The sequence below is a fragment of the Sceloporus occidentalis genome, unplaced genomic scaffold (genome assembly GCF_023333645.1).
Source record: "Sceloporus occidentalis isolate IW3139 unplaced genomic scaffold, rSceOcc1.0.p SCAF_4, whole genome shotgun sequence".
Taxonomy (NCBI): domain Eukaryota; kingdom Metazoa; phylum Chordata; class Lepidosauria; order Squamata; family Phrynosomatidae; genus Sceloporus; species Sceloporus occidentalis.
In genome coordinates, this window is record NW_028316984.1 from 7404585 (window position 1) to 7425853 (window position 21269).

At 41.0% G+C, this 21269-nt stretch overlaps 1 protein-coding gene across 7 annotated transcripts in view; it reads left to right on the forward strand.

The window, feature by feature from the left end:
* Positions 1–11080, forward strand: part of LOC149313470 (N-acetyllactosaminide beta-1,3-N-acetylglucosaminyltransferase 2-like) — a 35534-nt gene extending 24454 nt beyond the window's left edge. For 5 of the 7 annotated variants that reach the window (XM_089519145.1, XM_089519149.1, XM_089519147.1 and 2 more), the window contains exon 2: positions 1085–3413. In XM_089519145.1, coding sequence (XP_089375271.1) covers positions 1094–2287 — 1194 coding nt within the window. In that variant the 5' untranslated portion in view covers positions 1085–1093 and the 3' untranslated portion in view covers positions 2288–3413. Of the gene's footprint in view, positions 1–1084; positions 3414–5661 lie in introns of those variants that run through there. The other 2 variants (XR_016280829.1, XM_089519143.1) reach the window with 2 other exon arrangements.
* Positions 11081–21269: the final 10189 nt, after the last annotated feature.

Sequence of the window (21269 nt, forward strand, 5' to 3'; positions counted from 1 at the left end):
TTGGCTCCAGTCTGAGTTCTTTAACAAGCAGTAAGGATACTGTATCATAGATATAGGAGATGACTTTATATCTCTCTCCTGCCCCCCCCCCCATCACACATGTCATTGTATGTGCATGTGTGTGTCTCTTGAATCATATAAAAGTAAGAGCAAATAAGGAAAGCATCACTCATTCTGAGTCTATTATACTAGAATGGAATTTACACAATTTCAAGCTTGTACATAGAACTCTGAAGGGGTAATTAAAAGCATACCCCCTTGTATATATTTGAGTTGGTACTGATGGATAAAAGGTATGTAAAGCATCAAGACAGCATTTGTGTTTAAATGAGCACTGGATTTCACATTTTATTGCAGTAGCTATGCACTATTTTTTCCAATTATTAGCAAAAGCAATATTGTAAAATTACCCAAGCACATAAATGAAGGTTTACAGATCTCTTTTCATATTGAAAAGAAAACACAGTCAGTAAACTAATCAAGGTAAGGTCAGACTATAGTATAACCATTTGCACTCAGTGAGAGTGATTACTGACCTTTGGAATATGCCAACATGCCAACAAGGTGGTTCCATTCTGGAGAACATTCAGAAATATTGTGGAACATCTTAGCAGCTGTACTTCCATTAACTGAATATATTTGTAGTTTTTCCACATGCTGCAATATGGTAATATGAACACTTTAGAATGGATACAGCTAGCCCTTTTATTTTGTATGTCAGAAAGAGATCATTGAACAAGATCAGTGTATCTGGTGAATTATGGTAATGGTTATTTAAAACTAGCTGACTTGTTCTCTTATTCAGATAGGAGCATGCTTTCTGAAGTGATGAGTATTAAAGAGATCTTCATGTTTTCCCTACTTTGAGACTATTCTTATCCTTTTTTAAAAAAGAACTTTTATTCATAAGATTTGCTGCAGGCAGCTTGCATGTTAGCATCTCTGGGATCTCTTATGAGACTTTGTCTTTGCTGATCTTTGCATCCTTCCAGATAACACATTTATGCATTTTTAAAATCTGGAACAACATTTTAATATACTGTTACATGTTTTTCTAATTTTCATGGTACTTTCTGTTTTCCAGATATGAGACATGAGTGTTGGACGCAGAAGACTAAAGTTGCTGGGAATTCTGATGATGGTCAATTTCTTTATATATGTGATTGTGGAAGTCTCAAAGAGCAGTGGCCAAGAGAAAAATTCAAAAAGCCACGTTATATTACCAGTCAACACATTTTGGAAAAAGTTTACTCCTCACAAGGCCTATTGGAATAAACAGCAGCAGAAGTTGGAATACTTGTATAATCCTATTCTTGCATTGCTTTTCAACATGACTGTGGAAGAAAGGTTATCTTCTAATGGTAGCTTTTCAAACTTCTGTGATCCCGACCCATTTGTAGCTTCAGAACTTGATGGTTTTGAAAACTTGCCAGATCGATTTAAAGATTTCTTTCATTATTTGAGGTGTAGAAATTACTCTTTATTAATGGACCAGCCACACAAGTGCAAACATAAACCTTTTCTGCTTCTGGCTATCAAATCACTCATTCCTCATTTTGATAGAAGACAAGCAATCCGAGAGTCTTGGGGAAAAGAAATTAAATCTGGAGACATAACTATTGTAAGAGTCTTCCTGTTAGGCCAGACTCCTCCAGAGGATAATTATCCTGATCTCTCAGCTATGTTGAAATTTGAGAGTGAAACCCACCAAGACATTCTTCTGTGGAACTACAGAGACACTTTCTTCAATTTGACTTTGAAAGAGGTATTGTTTTTGAAATGGGTCAATAATACTTGTCCAGATGCCCAGTTTATTTTTAAGGGAGATGATGATGTTTTTGTGAATACTCATCAGATCCTGGATTACTTGAAAAGTTTAACCAAGGAAAAAGCCAAAGACTTGTTCATAGGTGATGTTATCAAACATGCGGGACCTCATCGTGATAAGAAAGTGAAGTACTATATTCCTGAAAGTATTTATGAAGGTTCTTATCCTCCATATGCAGGAGGCGGTGGGTTTCTCTATTCTGGTGAACTAGCATTAAGATTAATCAACATATCTGATGAAGTCCTTCTCTATCCTATTGATGATGTCTATATTGGAATGTGCCTTCAGAAACTTGGGCTTGCCCCAGAAAATCACAAAGGCTTCAAAACGTTTGATATTGAAGAGAAGCAAAGGAATAATATTTGTTCATACACAAACCTTATGTTGGTCCACAGCAGGAAACCTCAAGAAATTATTAAGATTTGGACAAACTTGCAGGATCCACATTTAAGTTGTTAAGTATATCTGTCCAAAAGCTCTTTCCAAATTTCAGTTTAAATTTTTGGCTTAATGATTAGTATACTCACTTCATTTGGTGGCTTGTTTTATAAACCAAAAGTAGCTAAAAACAGTCTGACCAGTACCACTTAAAGTGAGACTGCATTAATAGCAGTGCACACCATGAGGATATGGCATGAAAAAATACTGTACTTAACTTTCAACTGTCACACTCTCAGTGTTTTCACAGAATAAAATGTGGAAAAATCATAGCCCTTAGACATTGTGATGAACTAATTATTGATCAAATGATTAGTTACCCTGTGATATTGGTTATATTGTTTTCTAGTGCTAGTAAGTAATTGTGGTGGTAGAATCAATACACTGTTCAACTTATTTACCATTATCTAGAAGACACCGTTGTAACTCAAATTTCAGGAAAATAACATCATAAATAAACATGATGAATAGTTACTGGAATATAATTTTTTAAAACCAGCATTTTGTTAAATATGATGGAGGCAATTATGCAGTCTATATATGAATTTGAAAGGACAGATGAGTCATGTATCTGTTGCTGAGAATTGTAAAGCTTAAGCTAGAATTGTGACTTGGAAAGTGATTTTTTTTCTTTCTGTTGGATTCACTAATAGAAAAACATTTTAGCCTTTTAAATTGGTATCAAATATGCACAGTCTGTTTTATTTACACATTTGGCTTAACATTTTGTTTGCTGCTGTATTTTATATTGTTTGGTTTTTTTTAAATGGCAACTTAACACAATTTAACACATGAAGAACTAATTTTTTCAGAAATTCTTTTGGCTTGTTCTAAAGGCTAGGATTGCAGCCTCATGAAAATGTGGTGATTATTCAAATCTAAATTTTTAAAGTGAATCCTAAAATGTCAAGGAATAAATCCTAGAATACTATAATTCCTTCCTGCCATATCTTTGTGTTACATCAAACAATTATTCAAAACAGTGACTGCTGTCTTTATCTATGTAGAAGTGCCTGTATTTATTGTTCAGATTGAAGACCAAAACAGTTTCTTAAATATATTTAAGAAGTATTTGTATAGTGTTGTCAGTCATATTTAAACAGAGTACACTATTTTAAATGTGTTGAAATATAAATTGTTAAATAAAGTTAATTGTTTTTCAATTTGAAAATTTTAATCTATTTGTTTTCCAATTTGGTACCTCCTTATGTTTATATTCTGCACAATTCTAAATAAGCATTTACTAACTGAACACAGACACCCACTGGGTGACTGTGAGCAAGTCTCACTCTCTCAGCCTCAGTGGAAGGCAAGAGCAAACCTCCTCTGGACAAATCTCAAGTAAAACTCGTGATAAGGTTGCCTTGTATACCATACAAATCCTTGGATGCAGAGACCAAGAGACTCAGTGTTATTAAAGTAAACAAAGGAAGAATAACATTCCAAAAGGAAATAGAAGCAAGATGGAATATGATCTTCCTTCTCTTCCTCTTATATGTGAAGACCCTAATGTACAAAAGTTATATGAGACCTTTTGTCAGATGAATTTCATCCTATCACTATATTTAATATTCTGTTCCTTCAAATAGATAATAGACAACTTCTTCGTGGTCTCTGTGCCTCACAAAATAGGATTTGCACAAGCACAGAGTTCTCATTCAGAAGCTGAAAAGCTGAGCAGATTGGCAGGAGGCCCTGTTCACTCCCGTGTGTTGAGTATGCCCAATCCCGCCAATCTAGCTCCACCTCCAGTTCTCCTTCGTCCAAGAGAAACACTCCTTTCGGATTGCTCCTTAGCTGAGTCCTCATGTATGGTAGATTCCATTGTGTGTGTGTGTGTGATTATCTTTATTTTTTCTTCTGAGTATTGCCCTTGCAGAGTTTCAAAGCAAGTTTTACTGTGTTTTCTTGCCAGGACAGGTGCTTCACTTCCAGGCCTCCTATGGCCTCCAATTCTTTGTTTAAGCCCTGCGTTGATTGTAATCATAAGGTTCCCCTCCTTGATGGATATTCTAAATGCCTCTTTTGCATGGGTGAGGGCCACATCACCGAGCGTTGTCCCATCTGCCGCTCTTTTACCAACGCGACACTTCACAACAGAATCTTTTTTGTTGGAAGCGCTCCCTTTCAGTTGCTCAAAAATCCTCTTAGGTTGACCCTCTGGCTTTGGTGCCCATCTTCAAACTTCCGAGGATCCCAAAGATCTCCAAACCATCAACTCTGACAATTATGTTGGGCTCAGCGTTGACCCCCTTGACTCCAAAGGCCTTAACATCTACAGTACCTGCCTCGACACCGAACCTCTTGACACCGGGCACATTGGAGCTTGTTCCCTTGATGTCACGGGCAACACCATCTGCTGCCCAGTCTCCTCCATTGCAAGAGGTTCCTTCTGCCTTGCAGGCAAAGCAACCTCAAAGACCAAAAAGAGCCCTGAAGTCTCGGGTGTCCGTGACACTGAAAAATCTAAGAAGAAGCACAAGTCTAAGGCTTCTCTTACGACCACTGCATCTTTGGCCTTGATGTCTGCTTCGACCTCCAAGCTGGTCTCGACAGTAGCAACAGCCTTGGAGACTACTATGGCTTTCTTGCAACCAGTACCATTGGCAGCTTTACAGCCCCTCACCACTGTTTCAGACTCGACATTGGGATTTTTGACATCTTTGAGTGCTCCATTACTACCTGGCTTGATACTCACTGCATCCTTGCCGCCAATGGTCTCAACTGCCAGTTTCAGTACTATCGCAGATATTTGCCTCTCTGGCTTGGGCTTATAGGCTTTCCCTCTTGACTTCTGCCCCTTGACACCATGATGCATCTCTGGCTCAATCTCACAGATCTCCAACATGATCTAGAGACCGAGTTGAGTTGTCGGTGTCTTCTTGACACTACTTTCAAGACTCGCCATATACCTCAGCATTGTATATTGGTTGACATTGAGCCAAAAAATACTGGAGAGAACGCCCTTCCTCCTACCAGTCTTACATTCCTTCTTACAGAGATTGTTACCACCATAAGCAGCCGCACTATGACTCGCCCTCTTGATCTTGATCCCAATCTTCATGCCGTGTTCATGAATCTCAGCTTCATTATGATGCCACCAGAGTGCCTTCACCTTTGTTTCACACTACTGCTACAGTCTCTCAACCTCCTGCATCTCTGGTTCAGTCAGTGCCTGCAGCTCAGATTCCACTGTCAATGTCAATCACGACACCTATCCCTGCCATCATTCCAATTGTGTCTTCAATGTCAGTGTCTCAACCTATGCCGCCTCCTGCTGTTACACAGGTTATCAATTTGTTACACCCGCCATCCCTCAGCAATCTACTGAGGAATCTGCTTATGACATAGAAATGTCACTAACTTCACTTTCTCTTATTATTGCCTCCCCTCAGGAAGAAGTTGAAGACACCACACCTAAATCCCCAAATGATGTTTTCTCAGATGTGGTCCAGAGGATGGCTCAGGCTATAGGGCTTCAGGTTGATGTTGCCCCCAAGCCGGTGAGCGATTCTGTATTTCAAATCATCAATACCACTGCAGTTTCACCAGCTGTTCTATCGTTTTTTGGTCTCATTGTCTGATGTCATGAATCTTTCTTGGCTGTAGCCATCTTCTGTACCACCAACTTCAAGGAAGCTAGAAGGCCTATTGATACAGTATCAGTCCAACCCAATACTGCACCTTATCTCTTCACCCACCCTACTCCTAACTCTCTAGTGGTTGAAGCTACCTCCAAATCCCCTGGCAAAACCCATTTTACTGCAGTGGACAAGGAGGGCAGATATCTTGACATCTTTGGCCAGCACTTCTGTTCTTCGGCTGCCCTTTCTGCCAAGGTGGGGAACATGCAGGCTTGCATGGGTGCCTGCCAAAAAAAATTGTGGGATAAGATGGCTGCTTTTATCCCCTATCTTCAAGAAGAAGAGAAAGTGGCTGATTTTTACACAAAGGCTTTCTCCAAGTTTTCAACTGCCATCTCATCATTTTTCCAAACTTTGCTGCTTTTACAACAACTGGTGTCAAATCACCACAGATACCTGGATACTTACCATTGTGCATCTGGGTTGCCATAGAGTTTACAAGTACTCCACCTCCAGATGTCTTTCACTTTATTCGGTCTTCCCCTCCTCTCCAAGAGGAGATTCCTCCTTTCTCGATAAAGGTGCCATTCAACGCATCCCAGACAAATGCAAAATAGACGATTATTTTCCAGGTATTTCATGGTGCCGAAGGGAGATAGCAGCCTTTGCCCTATACTCGATCTAAGGGGTGTCAACCACTACATCACGCCACACACTTGGGCAATGTTTTTATTCAGTTCGTTTGAAGATTTTATATACAATCCAGTGCCTCTCAGGATTATTGGCTGTGAATCTATTAAACTGACAATTAACAGAGGAACAAAACAGGGATGTCCCCTATCACCACTTTTAATGGTTACTGCATTTGGAACCCTTGGTAGAAAAAAATTAAGAAAAAGCTCTAAAATACAAGGTTTTTAAATTAGAAAAAACAACAACATAACATTAGCTTCTTTGCAGATGATATAGCTCTGTTTGTACTATAACCACAAAAAGAAGCCCCTGACATTACGAGAGTTAAATTTGTATGATTCTCTGGCTGGTTTACAGATACATTTCCACAAATCAGAAGCACTATGCACAGTGGGCCCTTGTTATCCACAGGAGTTTGGTTCCAGGAGCCTCCAGGGATAACAAAATCCATGAATGCTCAAGTACCATTAAATACAACGGCATAACAAAATGGTGTCACTTATATAAAATGGCAAATCAGGGTTTGATATTTGGAATTTATACTTTTTAAAAATATTTTCTAACTATGGATGCTTGAATCCATGGATAAAAAAATATGTGGATAAGGAGGGCCAATGGTATAGGTCTTCCAAAACAGGACAAGAAGTCACTCCATAGTATCACTGGTCTGAAAACTGATATTAAATCTATGAAATAGTAGGCATACACATCCCCAAGTCACTTATTAAACTTCAATAACTTAATTATGATTTATAAGAAAACAAATAAGAAAGATAAATAAATGAAAGAAACTTCTGTCATGGTTAGGATGTGTGGCTGCAGTTGGGATGTCAGCATTCCCTAAATTAAGCTATTTCTTTCAAACACTCCAGTTATTAAAAGGTAAAGGCTTGCCCTTGATAAGAGTATCTAGTCGTGACCGACTGAAGGGGGCAGTGCTCATCTCCATTACTAAGACGAAGAGTCAGCATGTCAAAGACAACTCTGATAATGTAGCCAGCACCACTGCACAGATCACTGTTACCTTCCCACTAAAGTGGTACCTACTTATTTCCTTGCACTTTTACATGCTTTCGAAATGCTAGGTTGGCAGAAGCTGGGACTAGTGACAGGAGCTCACTCCATCACACAGCACCTGGGCCTCAAACTGCCAGGCTGCCGACCTTGCAGTCATCAGAGTCGGTGTGTTAACCTCTGAGCCACAGCCCCTACTAAATGTTTTAAAAGATGGAAAAAATATTTAATAAGTTTATATTATATAATAAAAGGCCAAGGATAACAGAAACTTCGATTTATAGAAAATTATGTAATGGAGGATTGGGTATACCAGATATATGTAATTACTAAGGTGTTTCAGTTATGGCTAATACAGTGGACCCTTGTTATACGCTGGGGTTTGGTTCCAAGATCCCCCGCGTATAACAAAATCCGTGTATGCTCAAGTCCCATTACATATAATGACATAGCAAAATGGTGTCCCTTATAAAAATGGAAAATCAAGGTAAATTTATACTTTTTTGGAACATTTTCAAACCGTGTATGCTTGAATCCGTGTATAAAAAATCAGTGTATAAGAAGGGCCAACTGTATTCCCTCTATTAACTGGAATTTGAAAAACTTGAAATTGAACTATCAGAGAGTTTTGTAAAAATCATTTTTATTTATTTATATTTCCCGCCTTTCCCTGCAGATCGAGGTGGGATTACAGCATAAAAAATTACAAAACACAATAAAACGTAACATTAACCCCTAAACCCTCCCACCATTAAAATTAATTTAAAAATCAACAATTAAAATAATTACATCAGTAACTTGATCTAGAATAATCAAAATGGAGTGGACGGTTAAGGCGGATGGGACTGTTCTTCTTTGGGAGGTCAGTCTAGGAAGGCATGCCGGAAGAGATCCATCTTGACAGCCTTCTTGAAGGCATCTAAGGTGGTGGTAAGATGGATCTCCGGCAGGTCATTCCACAGTTTCAGAGCAGCAGAAAAGAAAGTTTTCTTCGAAGTTGTAGCTAATCTGGTCTTCTGTGTCTAGAGTAGATTCTTCCCAGAGGATCTGAGAGTGCAGGGAGAGGCGTTCGTGCAAAGAGCCTGGACCCAAGCCATGTAGGGCTTTAAAGGTGATAATGAACGCCTTGTAGTGTGCCTGGAAGCTGATTGGCAGCCAATGAAGGATTTTTAAAATAGGTCTTATATGGTCAAACCTGGATTTGCCAGAGACCAGTCTGGCTGCCATGTTTTGGACTAAGTGAAGCTTCCGAACTTGGCACAAGGATAGCCCCATGTAGTGTGTGATGCAGAAGTCGAGACGAGAGGTTACCAGTGCATGTACCACAGCTTCTAGATCCCCCTGGTCCAGGTAGGGTTGCAGCTGACATATCAATTGAAGTTTATAACAAGCGTTCCTGGCCGTTACATCTATCTGGGATAACAATTGAAGGGACAAATCCAGGAGCACTCCCAAGCTGCGAACACAGTCCTTTAGGGGAAGTGTGACACCGTCCAGGACCAGTTGGCAAATTTCCGACCCCAGCTTTGGGGTTCCTATAGCAAGTACCTCCGTTTTAACAGGATTCAATTTGAGTCTGTTTCTCCTCATCCAGTCCATTATCGACCCAAGATAGTCATTCAGAGGAGAGATGCCTTCCTTAGCAATCCAAGACACGAAGAAGCATATTTGAGTGTCATCAGGATACCGATAACACTCCACCCCATATCTCTGGATGATCTTGCCCAGTGGGTTCATGTAAATTTTGAATAGCATGGAAGACAGAATGGCACCCTGAGGAACACAAGATTTTAACTCTCTTTTAGAACAGCAATGTCTCCCAGCATCACCATCTGGAATTTGCCTGAGAAATAGGAATGGAACCACTGAAGCGCAGTGCCCCCAATTCCCAACTTCCTCAAGTGTTCCAGAAGGATACCATGGTCAATGGTATCGAAGGCCGCAGAGAGGTAAAAAAGCACCAACATGGTCACACTTCCCCTGTCGATACCCAGACAGAGATCATCGACTAAGGCGACCACAGCAGTCTCAACTCCGTATCTTGTCCTTAAGCCGTTTTGAAATGGATCTAGATTATCAGTTTCCTCCAAGACTGCTTGGAGCTGAAAGGCAATCACTCTTTCAATCACTTTGCCCAAGAATGGGAGAATGGAAACTGCCCTGTAGTTATTTCTGTCCAGGGGGTTTGTCTCATAAAACACAAAAGGAAATTTTATTGAAAATCTCTTCTTTAGGACTACCATTCAAGTCTGGAACTGGTGGAGTAAATTTTGCCATTTCACCTGTCAGAATCTGAGTCCCTCTGAGTTCTTGCCATGCTGACTAGTCATTTATGCTGTACCTGCTTTGCTTTGTATTCCTGAATGGTGGGATGTGTCATACTTTTGATATTGCTGGGTGGAAGGGATGTTTATCTTCCTGAAGTTCAGTAATAAGCAGATATGAAGGGGAGGTGATATGTGTTAGGAATTATCAAGGGCAGTCCCATGGAAATGCCTGGAATGGAGAGAGACAATGGGGCTGTCCTGGAAAAATGGATGCTTTGATGTGGGTTAAGCATGAGAAATGGTTTGATTTGCTCTGTGCTTTTAATGGACTGTGTAGTCAAAAAATGCTTTAGTCTTAACAACACTGCCATGCTGTGAACAACTTTAGTTATAACAGCTTTTAAATATATCATTTAATAGTACTGCTGGATTAAAATTGATATGGGAACAGGATCTAACTTGTATTTTAGAAGATAGAGAATGGCAGCAAATTTGATCATCTCGTCCAATGAAATCAGTATCGGTCCATAATAGAGAACGCATGCTTAAAACGGTATATAACTCCAGTAACACTGGCATATATATCTAATAAAAATACTTGACTATGCTGGAGAAATTGTGGTTTGGTAGGGTCCTGTCTTCATACATGGTGGGATTATCCAGTGATACAAGAATTCTGGCAGAATATACAATCAGAAATTAGCCAGATGATGGAGTACATATCACCCTTAATCTGGGAATGGGACTACTAAATTAATTTAGGGGTAGAAATGAGGAAATAATACATAAATACTTGTTTTCTTTTCTATTATTAGCAGCCTGGCAGGCTATTGCTAGCAATTGGAGGACTCCTGCAGCATCTAGCTTAAACCTGTGAAATAAAAAGATTTAGAATTCAGTATTACCAGAAAAACTGACATTGCAAGTTGCTGGCATTTTGCTGTTTCTTTTGGGCCTGGAAAAATGCTGGATAGGGGCCGCAGTGTGTGGTTGCTGTGGCCTTGGTCTGGCTCAAAGCCGCTCCTTTAGAGTTGTCAGTTTTTGGACTAAGACAGACAAAAAAACCAAAAAATAGTAATATCTTTGAAACAATATGGTTCCCATTTATTTCTTGTATGGTTAAAAATAATGAAGAAAGAAGCCATATTCCATGGACATGTGGTCCATCTGGAAAGGACTAACCTAATAAAACAATTACAAAGATAGTCACCTGGCTTTCCAAGACCAGAAAGACAGCTAGAGGCCAGGAAAGGTCTGAGAGGAATAGGTGCACAACTGTTCCTCCTCTTCCTGCGCCTTTCATGGCCTGCAGCTGCCTCTGGAGAGGCAGATGGAGGCCGGGAAAAGTTGGGAAGGAGGAGGAAAAGGCACATGCACCTGTTCCACCTTCTCTCTGCCAGATGCTGGGCCAAATGGCATTGCGTGTCATCTCTGGCACATGTGCCACAGGTTCGCCATCATGGAACTAGACATTTCCTACCCTCTTAGTTGCAGAGAAGCTTGAAAATATGTACTACATTTGGTATTTCTGAGTTCTGCTATTGCTGCAACATGTGCACTTGGAAAATATCTAATCAAGACAATTGTGTTCAGGTGTCTTACATAAGGTCCTTAGAGGCCTTTAGCAACCTATTGCTCCCCTGATACACATTTAGTGATGCTTCTGCTGTTATTGTATGGTTCTTTGTGTGAAGAAACACTAATTCCAAGTTCTTCACTTTTCCTATAGTTTGAATCGATTGCTCTGGGTCCTGTTCTCTGAAGCAACAGAAAACATGCCTGCACCATCCTCAACAATGACATCCCTTCAAGTATTTAAATAGGATTATCATATCACCTCCTAACCTTCTCCAAGCTAAACATACCCAGCTCCCTAAATCTCTCCTCATAAGGCATGGTTTCCAGACCCTTCACCATTTTGGTTGTCCTCCTCTAGACATGCTCCTACTTGTCAACATCCTTTTTGAATTGTGGTTCCCATACAAAACCAGAATAGAGTGGCACTATTGCTCCCTTTGATGTAGACACTATACTTCTATTGATGTAGCCTAGAATTGTATTGGCCTTTTTAGCTCCTGCATCACACTGTTTACTCATGTTCAACTTGTGGTCTACTAGGACTTTTATTCTGTGCTTTGATTCAGTGTTCCTGCATGGCAGGGGGTTGGACTTGATGGCCCTTGTGGTCTCTTCCAATTCTATGATTGTAAGGTGGGATACAGACCGCCCAAAAAGGGTGGTCTGCCGCAGCCTCCTTTTCCGCCAGCAGGAAGCCGCAGCAGATAAACCGTACAGTTTCCCGCCCAAGTACCATCCATCGTGTCAAAATGGCGGCACCTGTGTGTGTAGGGCGCCGCCATTTTGATGTACGGAATACATACTAGGGTTAGGGAGCATCTGAATGGTGCGCACTCCCTAACCTTAGTACCACTGCTGCCGCCACGCCACATTTTGCCTGTCTGTAATGGGCCTAAGTTCAAAATAAATAAATAAACTTAAGATTCCAGTCCAAATCCAGTTCTTAGTTCCAACTAGAGTAGACCCAGTGAATCAATGGGAATTTCTTAAGCCAACACTGGACTTTCATTATGCATTCAATGTACATGTACAGTTCTCCTTTTGTATAAAAGCATAAGTGAAAAAGAGTGGTGATGGTGAGATTTTTTTTTCTCAACTCAAATATTGTAAATCCTTCCCTTATGAGCCTTAAGTTGAAATCCTCAGTGTACCAAAAACTTGACTGAATGACCATGATAAGTAATTACTCCATCATAATCCTTCCTATCAGAAATGCTGTTGTTATAGATTGGAATAGTTCTGTGTTTCCAGTCCTGATCTTCTTGAAGATGGGTAGGCTACAAATATGATATATAAACAGTGAACACAAACACAGTAATAAGCTCCCAATAAATCAAATGCATGTAATGACATAATTCAGAGGCATTTAAATTCTTTTGCCAAAGACAATCTCTCCTAATAGAATGCAGATACTTCAAACTTGGTAACATTCCAAGCCATGCTATCGTTTTGAAAAATGAAGTTTATGAGAAAAGCAAAGTACCTAATTTTCAAAATGCATGGCTAGTCCAATCTCATGTATTTGCACAGAAATCCTAGTAGTGGGGCATATCCCCAAAGTGACTTCATTCTCGATGAAATGCAGTTTTCTGGCCTTGTAGTTTTTATTCTGTTTTTGGATTGTTTTTCAACAAAACACTTGACAACTTTTTAAAATTTCCTTTTATTTAAAAAAGGGTTGATTGTATGCAAGGAAACTATCACTATATACAAAATATACAATATACTAGGTCTGGACAATTGATATAGCCTACTTCTTTGAATCTTGATTAAAGGCCAGGTCTTACTGAAATAAGAACCAGTGCAGTGCTTTGAGCACTGGACTACCATTCTGCAGACCAGAATTTGAATCCCTGTTCAACTGTAGAAACACACTGGGTGACTTTGGACAAATCATACACTCTCGGCCTCAGATGAAGGCAAAGCCCCCTCTGAATAAATCTTGCCAAGAAAACTCTGTGATAGGGTTGCTTGAGGGTTGCCATAAGTCTGAAATGACTTGAAGCCATACAACAACAGTTATTGAAACTTTTCAGTTGTTCCTCCATCTCCCTTTGAGTCTTTTAAAGCATTTTATTCACACTGTAAAGCAGAAGTGGGCAACTGTAAATTTACAGCGCTTCATAAATAAAGATTAATAATAATAATAATGTTGTAGCAGATGTTCCTGAAGTATGTTGCACAGATAAGGAAAAATGCTCCCTGAGAGCCAGCATGGCATAGTGGTTTGACCATTGGACTGCAACTCTGTAGACTAGGGTTCAATTCCTGCCGGGCTATGAAACTCACGCCAAGTCACAATGTTGTAAACCACCCGGATCGGTTCGCCCCAGGGCAGTATATAAATAAAAAATTATTATTATTATCATCATCATCATCATCATCACCATCACATACTCTCAGGGAAGGCAGTGGCTGAACAAATCTTGCCAAGAAAACCCCATGATAGGGTTGGCTTAGGTTCACTATAAGTCAGAAATAACTTGAAGGCACGCAACAGCAACAACAAGGCAGCAACTTCTAAAATGGGATTCTTGCCATTAACGCTTAAATCATGGACAAGTGCTCTAAAAGAGGGATGGGGGAGCCCCCCAGGGGTTTAGGTGTCCAACTTCCATCAAACCCACCCAGGATGCCCAAATAGTAAGGGAGTGTGAGAGTTGCAGGTCAAAATGCCCAAGGCATCCCAACTCTGCTCTGAATTCATAATTGTACAGTTTCCTTCCAGTCATGTATATAAAAGCCCAGGAGGCCTGCCAACTCACAAGAGGTTATGTGAATCCATGGAGAATTGTGTTGAGAATGGTCCTTTGCATGATTCCCTTAGGGAGAACAATGCATTCCAGAAAGGTCTTCTGGGATCATTGTTTTCCAAGGAATGGCAGCTACTCTAAATTTCCCAATAAAGACAGGAAGTGGGTGCAGATTTTGCTCTCATCTACTGCATCAGCTGTGAGAGGAAATAGCTCATTTAGCACTAAAAGCCATATCTTAGTATTACTGGGAACAGACAATTGAGGCAGGACTTCCAGTTGCCTCCTTTCCAACTAAACTGGATATTTGGATAAGCACTGAAGCAGTTTAGAAAAACAGGATTGTGAAAAAAATGCAGAATCATCTGCAATAATATATCATTTAAAGAAAAGGAAGTATTATAAAATAAGTTCCTCATCTGCAGAGTTTCATTTTAAGTCACCTCATCTGTGCTGGGTGGGGTGCCAGCATTTGCAAAACCGTCAAGCTCCCTTCACACACAGCTGAGGCATTTCAAACTGCTCCCACAGCATGCATTCTACTACTACATATGATGGTGTCACACATTATTATTATTATTGTCGTACCTGAATCAGGAATCTGCTTCAAGACCATCAAGAAACGTTCTGAATCATCTATCCTCTGCAACTCAGGGTGACCAGACTTCATAACTGCAAAGGAGGACAAGGCACTACAAAATGTAGAACATTCAGGAAAGATGTAGGACATTCCAAAATAAAAGCTAAAAACTCATATAAATATATATTCATGCTTAGTCATGCTCAAAACGTAAAACATTTTTGAATTCTTCCTGGAGACAAGACTGAAATGTAGGACCTGGTGCCACTTCTTGTTGTATGCAATCCTGTTTGCAATACTATTTGCTGTTGATTCTATGAGTGAAGCAATTCACTTGATTGTTGATTGAACTCATTTTGGGGAAACTGCCTGGGAGATTTTGCTGTGTTCTTCAAATAGTACTGCTGGAAGTGGTGCACCTTCCAACTTGGAAACCCCTACTGACTGTTGCCCATGAATTCTTGACACAACAAACATAGAATCACAGAATCATAGAGTTGGAAGAGACCATAAGGGCCATCCAGTCCAACCCCATTCTGTCATGCAGGAACTCTCAATAAAAGCATCCCCAACAGATGGCCATCCAGCCTCACCTTAAAGACCTCCAAAGAAGGAGACTCCACTACACTCAGAGGGAGTTTGTTCCACTGTCAAACAGCCCTTATTGTCAGGAAGTTCCTCCTAATGTTGAGGTGGAATTTCTTTTCCTGCAGCTTGCATCCATTGCTCTGGGTCCTAGTCTCTGGAGCAGCAGAAAACAAGCTTGCTCCCTCCTCAGTATGACATCCCTTCAAGTATTTAAACAGGGCTATCATATCACCTGTTAACTTTCCCTTCTCCAGGCTAAACATCCCCAGCTCCCTGAGTCGTTCCTCATAGGGCATGCTTTCCAGACCCTTCACCATTTAGTCTTCCTCCTTTGGACATGCTCCACTTTCTCATTGTCCTTTCTGAATTGTGGTGCCCAAAACTGGACACAATATTCCAGATGAGGCCTGACCAAAGCAGAACAGAGTGGCACTATTACTTCCCTTGATCTAGACACTATACTTCTATTGATGGAGCCTAAAATTGCATTGGCCTTTTTAGCTGCTGCTTCACACTGTTGACTCATGTTTAATTTGTGGTCTACTTGGACTCCTAGATCCCTTTCACATGTGGTCTCATTCAGCCAGGTATCCCATATCTGTGCATTTTATTTTTCTGGCCTAAGTGTAGTACCTTACATTTCTCTGTGTTGAAATTCATTTTGATAAATTTGGCCCAATTTTCTAGTCTATTCAGGTCATTTTGAATTTTGATCCTGTCCTCTGGAGTATTAGCTACTCCTCCTAATTTGGTGTCATCTGCAAATTTGATAAGTATGCCCCCAATTCTTTCATCCAAGTCATTTATAAAGATGTTGAATAGCACTGACTGGGACCAGGACACTTCTCTCCAGGATGAAAAGGAGCCATTGTTGAGCACCCTTTGGGTTCGGCCAGTCAGCCAATTACAAATCCATGTAACAGTTACGTTGTCTAGCACACATTTTACAAGCTTGTTTGCAAGAATGTCATGGCGAACCAGCTATGATTTCCATTCTCCTCATCTTCCATGCCTGAAACTACCTTTGCACAACAAAATAATATGTTGTTATAACCTTTTCTCTTCTGACATGTTTCATGTAGGCAGTGTACTAAGCATTTCCCCACTTTTCAAACAGCTCTTTAATAAGTGTATAAATAAATACATACTGGAGGAGTGGATGATGTTTGTGAGAGAAAGGGATTTTCAGACTGGAATGCCTTCAACCTGACCTAATCTAACCTAACCTAACTGCAAGACTGGATCAAATGTTTCTTTCTTGCTGCTTTTGTTTTGAGCAAGGACCTGCTTGTGTTGCTTGGATGGTGTTCAGAAACTTGCCTTTTGTCTGTAAAGCTTCCCCAGGGACTAATTAGACAATAGTGATATCTAGCAAAGCATCTGCTTAGGCTTATGAAGTAAACACAATCACATTTAAGAAGTAGCTCGCTTTTGCACATAATGAAAAAGAGGTTCTTTCCAAGCACACTCAAATTATGTGAATGCTTATGGGTGGAGTTTTCTTTTTAGGATACATTACCTATGCAATCAGCTTAATTGCAGTTTAAAGTGAAATTGTACCACAAAGCTAAAAGCTCTCCTGCACTAGTATAACAACTGAGAAATGCCCAAAGGGTCGCTGTTAATTTGAGGTCCTGAATGCTACTGTAATAATGTAGGTTAAAAAATAGGATCTAAGTATAATAAATAAACAATAGAACATTGTACCATCATATCCCTAGGTAGGACAGGTGTCATTTAAGAAGAGCAGATAGTTCAGACTTCAATTTGTTCCAGACTGTTCTTCATTCTTTGTGACCATTTAATCAGATGACTCTTGCCACAACCAGTAAAATGAGCCTTATGTACTAGATGCATTTGGGGAAAACACTAGTGGATGTCTGTGGTTATAGCAAGCATGTGCCATAAGAAGATGTGCCCCTAACAAGGTGTCTTGAGTTCAAATGAGATGTTAATTGCATGAATGTGTCAGGAGTTGTTTGGGCATCTTTTCTGCCATGATATACTTAGTAGTTAGAGTGATGGATTATGTAGTAGCGATTTCATTTGCATGGGGTGAGATAACAACAAAAAGGAGAATAGGGAGTGTTACAGACCGTCTAAAAGTGGCGGTCTGCCGGTGCTGCTGGTTGCTCCGTGAGGGAGCTGCAGCAGCCAAACCGTGTGGCTCCCGCGCGGAGCAAAAAAGAAGCCCCAAAATGGTGCTTCCCGCGGCGCGGTTATGATGCCACGAGGTGCCAATGTGGAACGGCCGCCGCCATTTGTTACGGACTCTGTCCATAATAGGTGTAGGGGCGTCTAGAAGAGATGCCCCTTTTTCAAACTGGGACGTCCTGAGGACGTCCGAAATGGCGGTCTGTAACCCGCCTAGCTTCTGTTTGGAAAGTTCTAGGTCATTCCTCTGTGAGATTGGAACAGCAACAAAATTGCAAAGGGGTGGCATGGGAATTAAAGTAGAAAAGCTGTTTATACATTAGGAATGGATAAGAACAATCCTGTTGTTGTGTGCCTTCAAGTCGTTTCTGACTTATAGCGACCCTAAAACAAACCTATCATGTGGTTTTCTTGGCAAGATATGTTCAGAGGAGGTTTGCCATCACCTTCCCCTGAGGCTGAAAGTGATGTTGCCCAAGATCATCCAGTGAGTTTCATAGCTGAACTGGAATTGAACCCTGGTCTCCAGAGTCATAGTCCAACACTCAAACCACACCGGCTCTCTCATTAGACTGGACCTAAAGTTTTTCAGTAAAGGTTACTTAGTTCTTAATACTGAGCCTGAGTTTCTGAATTTTGATTTCCTGCTGGACTTGACATAATGTATTTATTATGTAAATTTTCTGTTAAACAGAAGCTGCTGGGAAGTCTAATTAGCTTTGGGGCTCAAGGAGTTGGAGAGGAAATGGAAGTTTAATTCTTGTTAATGTTCTTACCACCACTTTGCCTCCCCTCCACCACCACCACAAAACAACAACAACAAACATTTGTTGTGGAGGAGTCCTGTTTGCTTTTCAATGGATAGCCATTTAGGCCAATGGATTTTGGGGGGACTGAGTCAGGGAGAAAAAAAAGTTCACTACCCCCCCCCCCCCCCCAAAGTGCAGTGTTTGTTTTGTTTTACTTTGTTTTTTGCAACTGTGCAATTAACAACATTTCTATTTTAGCTTTTAGATCTAAATGTTCACTTTGGATGGGAATCATGTGGCCTGCAACGTGATGCATTCCTTGCCATTGGTCACACCAGTCAGGGTTGGCTGGAGTTGCAGCCCAAAATCACATGATTCCCAACCATGCCTAATGTGCCAAAACCCAGGATTTTGTGAGCAAATGAAAAATACTACATGTGCTCTTTTTGAGGACCATCTTTTGAAGACTGTTAAAAATATGTTATCTGTCCGTCCATCCATCCATCCATCCATCTATCTATCTATCTATCATCACAACACACCTAACAGAGCATTTCTTCATCCAGAAGTCAACTACAGTGGACCTTTGTTATCCACTGGGGTTTGGTTCCAAGATCCCCCATGGATAACAAAATCTGTGGATGCTCAAGTCCCATTAAATATAATGACATAGCAAAATGGTGTCCCTTATAAAAAATGGAAAATCAAGGTTTGATATTTGAAATTTATACCTTTTTTTTTGGGGAATATTTTCAAACTGTGGATGCTTGAATCCATGTATAAAAATCCATGTATAAAAAGGGTTGACTGTACTCATTTTAAAAATAGCACATTAATTAAAATAGCAAATTAAGATGTTCAGATTAGGGGTGGAATTTTGGGTGTTCCCATAAGACTGAGTTGCATTGGCAATGCATAGGTCTAAGGGACAGAAGGAAAAAAACCTGTGATTACTTTCAGGATAATAGTGTTCTTTTTCATGTTTTGATTGGTCCCAAATGATTTCATTACAACTTGATGATCAAGGGAATGATGTGTTTTTTTTCAACACAGTTACTTTAATTTTCTTTACCCATAGGAAAAGAGTGAGTGTAGGGGATTAGTCTTTCTTAATAGCTTTCAGCTTTTAAGGAAGAAACGAGATTATTGAGAGAAGCACAAGCTAGACAAGGATAATCAGGGCTGTCCAAAAAGCAAGGGGACCCATTGCAACAGAGTTCAGGTCATTATTTGCTATGGCCATATCCATACAACACCCTTGCTGAGGTGTGTATGTTGAAAAATGGAGCTGCTTTTGACTCTCTGGCATTGGAAAGCAAAGAGTTTGCTGTGAAAGGTCACTTCTGGTCAGATCTTGTACATAGCACCTCTGATGAACACCATGATCTGCCAGCATCAATTCTGTCATGTTTCCTGATTAAACAATCCAAATACTGACTACAGGCCCAGACAGTTCTATCTCTAAGGGCATGGGGCCCTGCAACTGGCAAACAGTGCGTTATAGACAAGAAATACACTGATAGAAAATGCCACCTTAGATTTGACAATTCTGAATGTCTTTCTTAAGTGAGTGCTTGTCTGCGTCATTGCCATCTTTTGCTAGCCGAAGTACTGGGTACAATGCTTTAGGAAATCCGGTGGACATGCATTGTTTGAGGAAGTCCCTTTGTTTTAGTGAAATTCTGATGTCATGTTATAACCTGAGAGGTTTTTCAAATTCAGATCAATACACTGATCTAGTGCTGTCTGCCTCTTTCTGTAGGTCCCAGACGGGCAGGGGAAGACATCTTGGAGGTGTATTCTGCTGAATACGGAGCCTTCAGACCGCCCGCCCCGGGGGCGTGGCTCAGGTGTATGGGGCTTCCACATGGGGGGCAGTGAAGACGCCTCACCTGGGGCTGTTTCTGACCCGCAGTTTCCATACCGCCGCCTCGGAGGACGCTGCAAAGAGAGAGGCAGCTTCTGCACGGGCGGCCAAAAACGGGGCTTTTTTTTTTCTTTTGCCAGCTGGCGGATGCGCAGCTGCGCAGCTGCGGCACTCAGCACCGGCGGCAGAAAGCCTATGTGCACATTTAAAGCACCCAGGCCCCTTTAAACTTTTTCCCTCGCCCTGCCCAAGAACAATGGTGGTCTCCTGCCAGCTGGTGATCAGCTGGTGTTGGCATCCTTGTCCGCTTGCACGTTGGTAGTGTCACCAGCATCATGAATGCCTCCTCTCCTTTGGTCCCCACGCTCTTGCTGAATCTGCAATGCACAGCCATAGCTGTCGCCGCTGCCACCGCTGTCCCCCTGCCATCCCCCATCACCTCCCTTTTACATATGTAAATATTTAAAGTTTTAGGGTTTTTTTATTGTTAGGTGAAAATGGCACAGGAATGTGTGTAGGGGTTCACTTTAAATTCCAAACTTTCCCCAATTCTAGCAGCGCATGCGTACATGTTGCTCTAGGGTTAGGGTTAGGGTTACGAGCATTAAAATAGAGTGCAGCTGTACTGCAGCTTCCACATCTGCATGGCATCTGACGCTCTAATTAGAGCCTCGGTGCAAACTGCGCATGTTCCAGGACCCCGACTCATTATGCGATGCAGCAGACACGGAGCTTTTAAATGGGCAACTTAAATTAGCGGCATAACAATTCTGGCATACCGGTGCAGCAGCTTATAGACGAGATGCGCAGCTGCGCAGTATATAGAAAAGAAGCGGGGAAAAGCAGCACCTTTTTAATGCTGCTTCTTCCCGCTTGGGGCGTGCGGGCGGCGTGTTCATGGCGGCATTCAGGTAAGGGCCGTCTGAAGGCTATACCTTCATGATGTCATGAACACACCCCTTTTTGCCCGTCTGTATCCCGCCTTTACAACCCCCAGAATCCAGGATTTGGGCCATAGTTTATTTCTCAAAGTCCTGGCTCTGGTTTAAGAGGACTTTAGCCAGCTTGTCCTCCTTTCTCCTTTCTGTTCCAGCCAGGAGGGCTCCCTAGCTTCTCCTAGGCCCAACATGACCAAAGCTAGATAATCTCTCCATCTCTGTATTTGGGGAGTGCTTT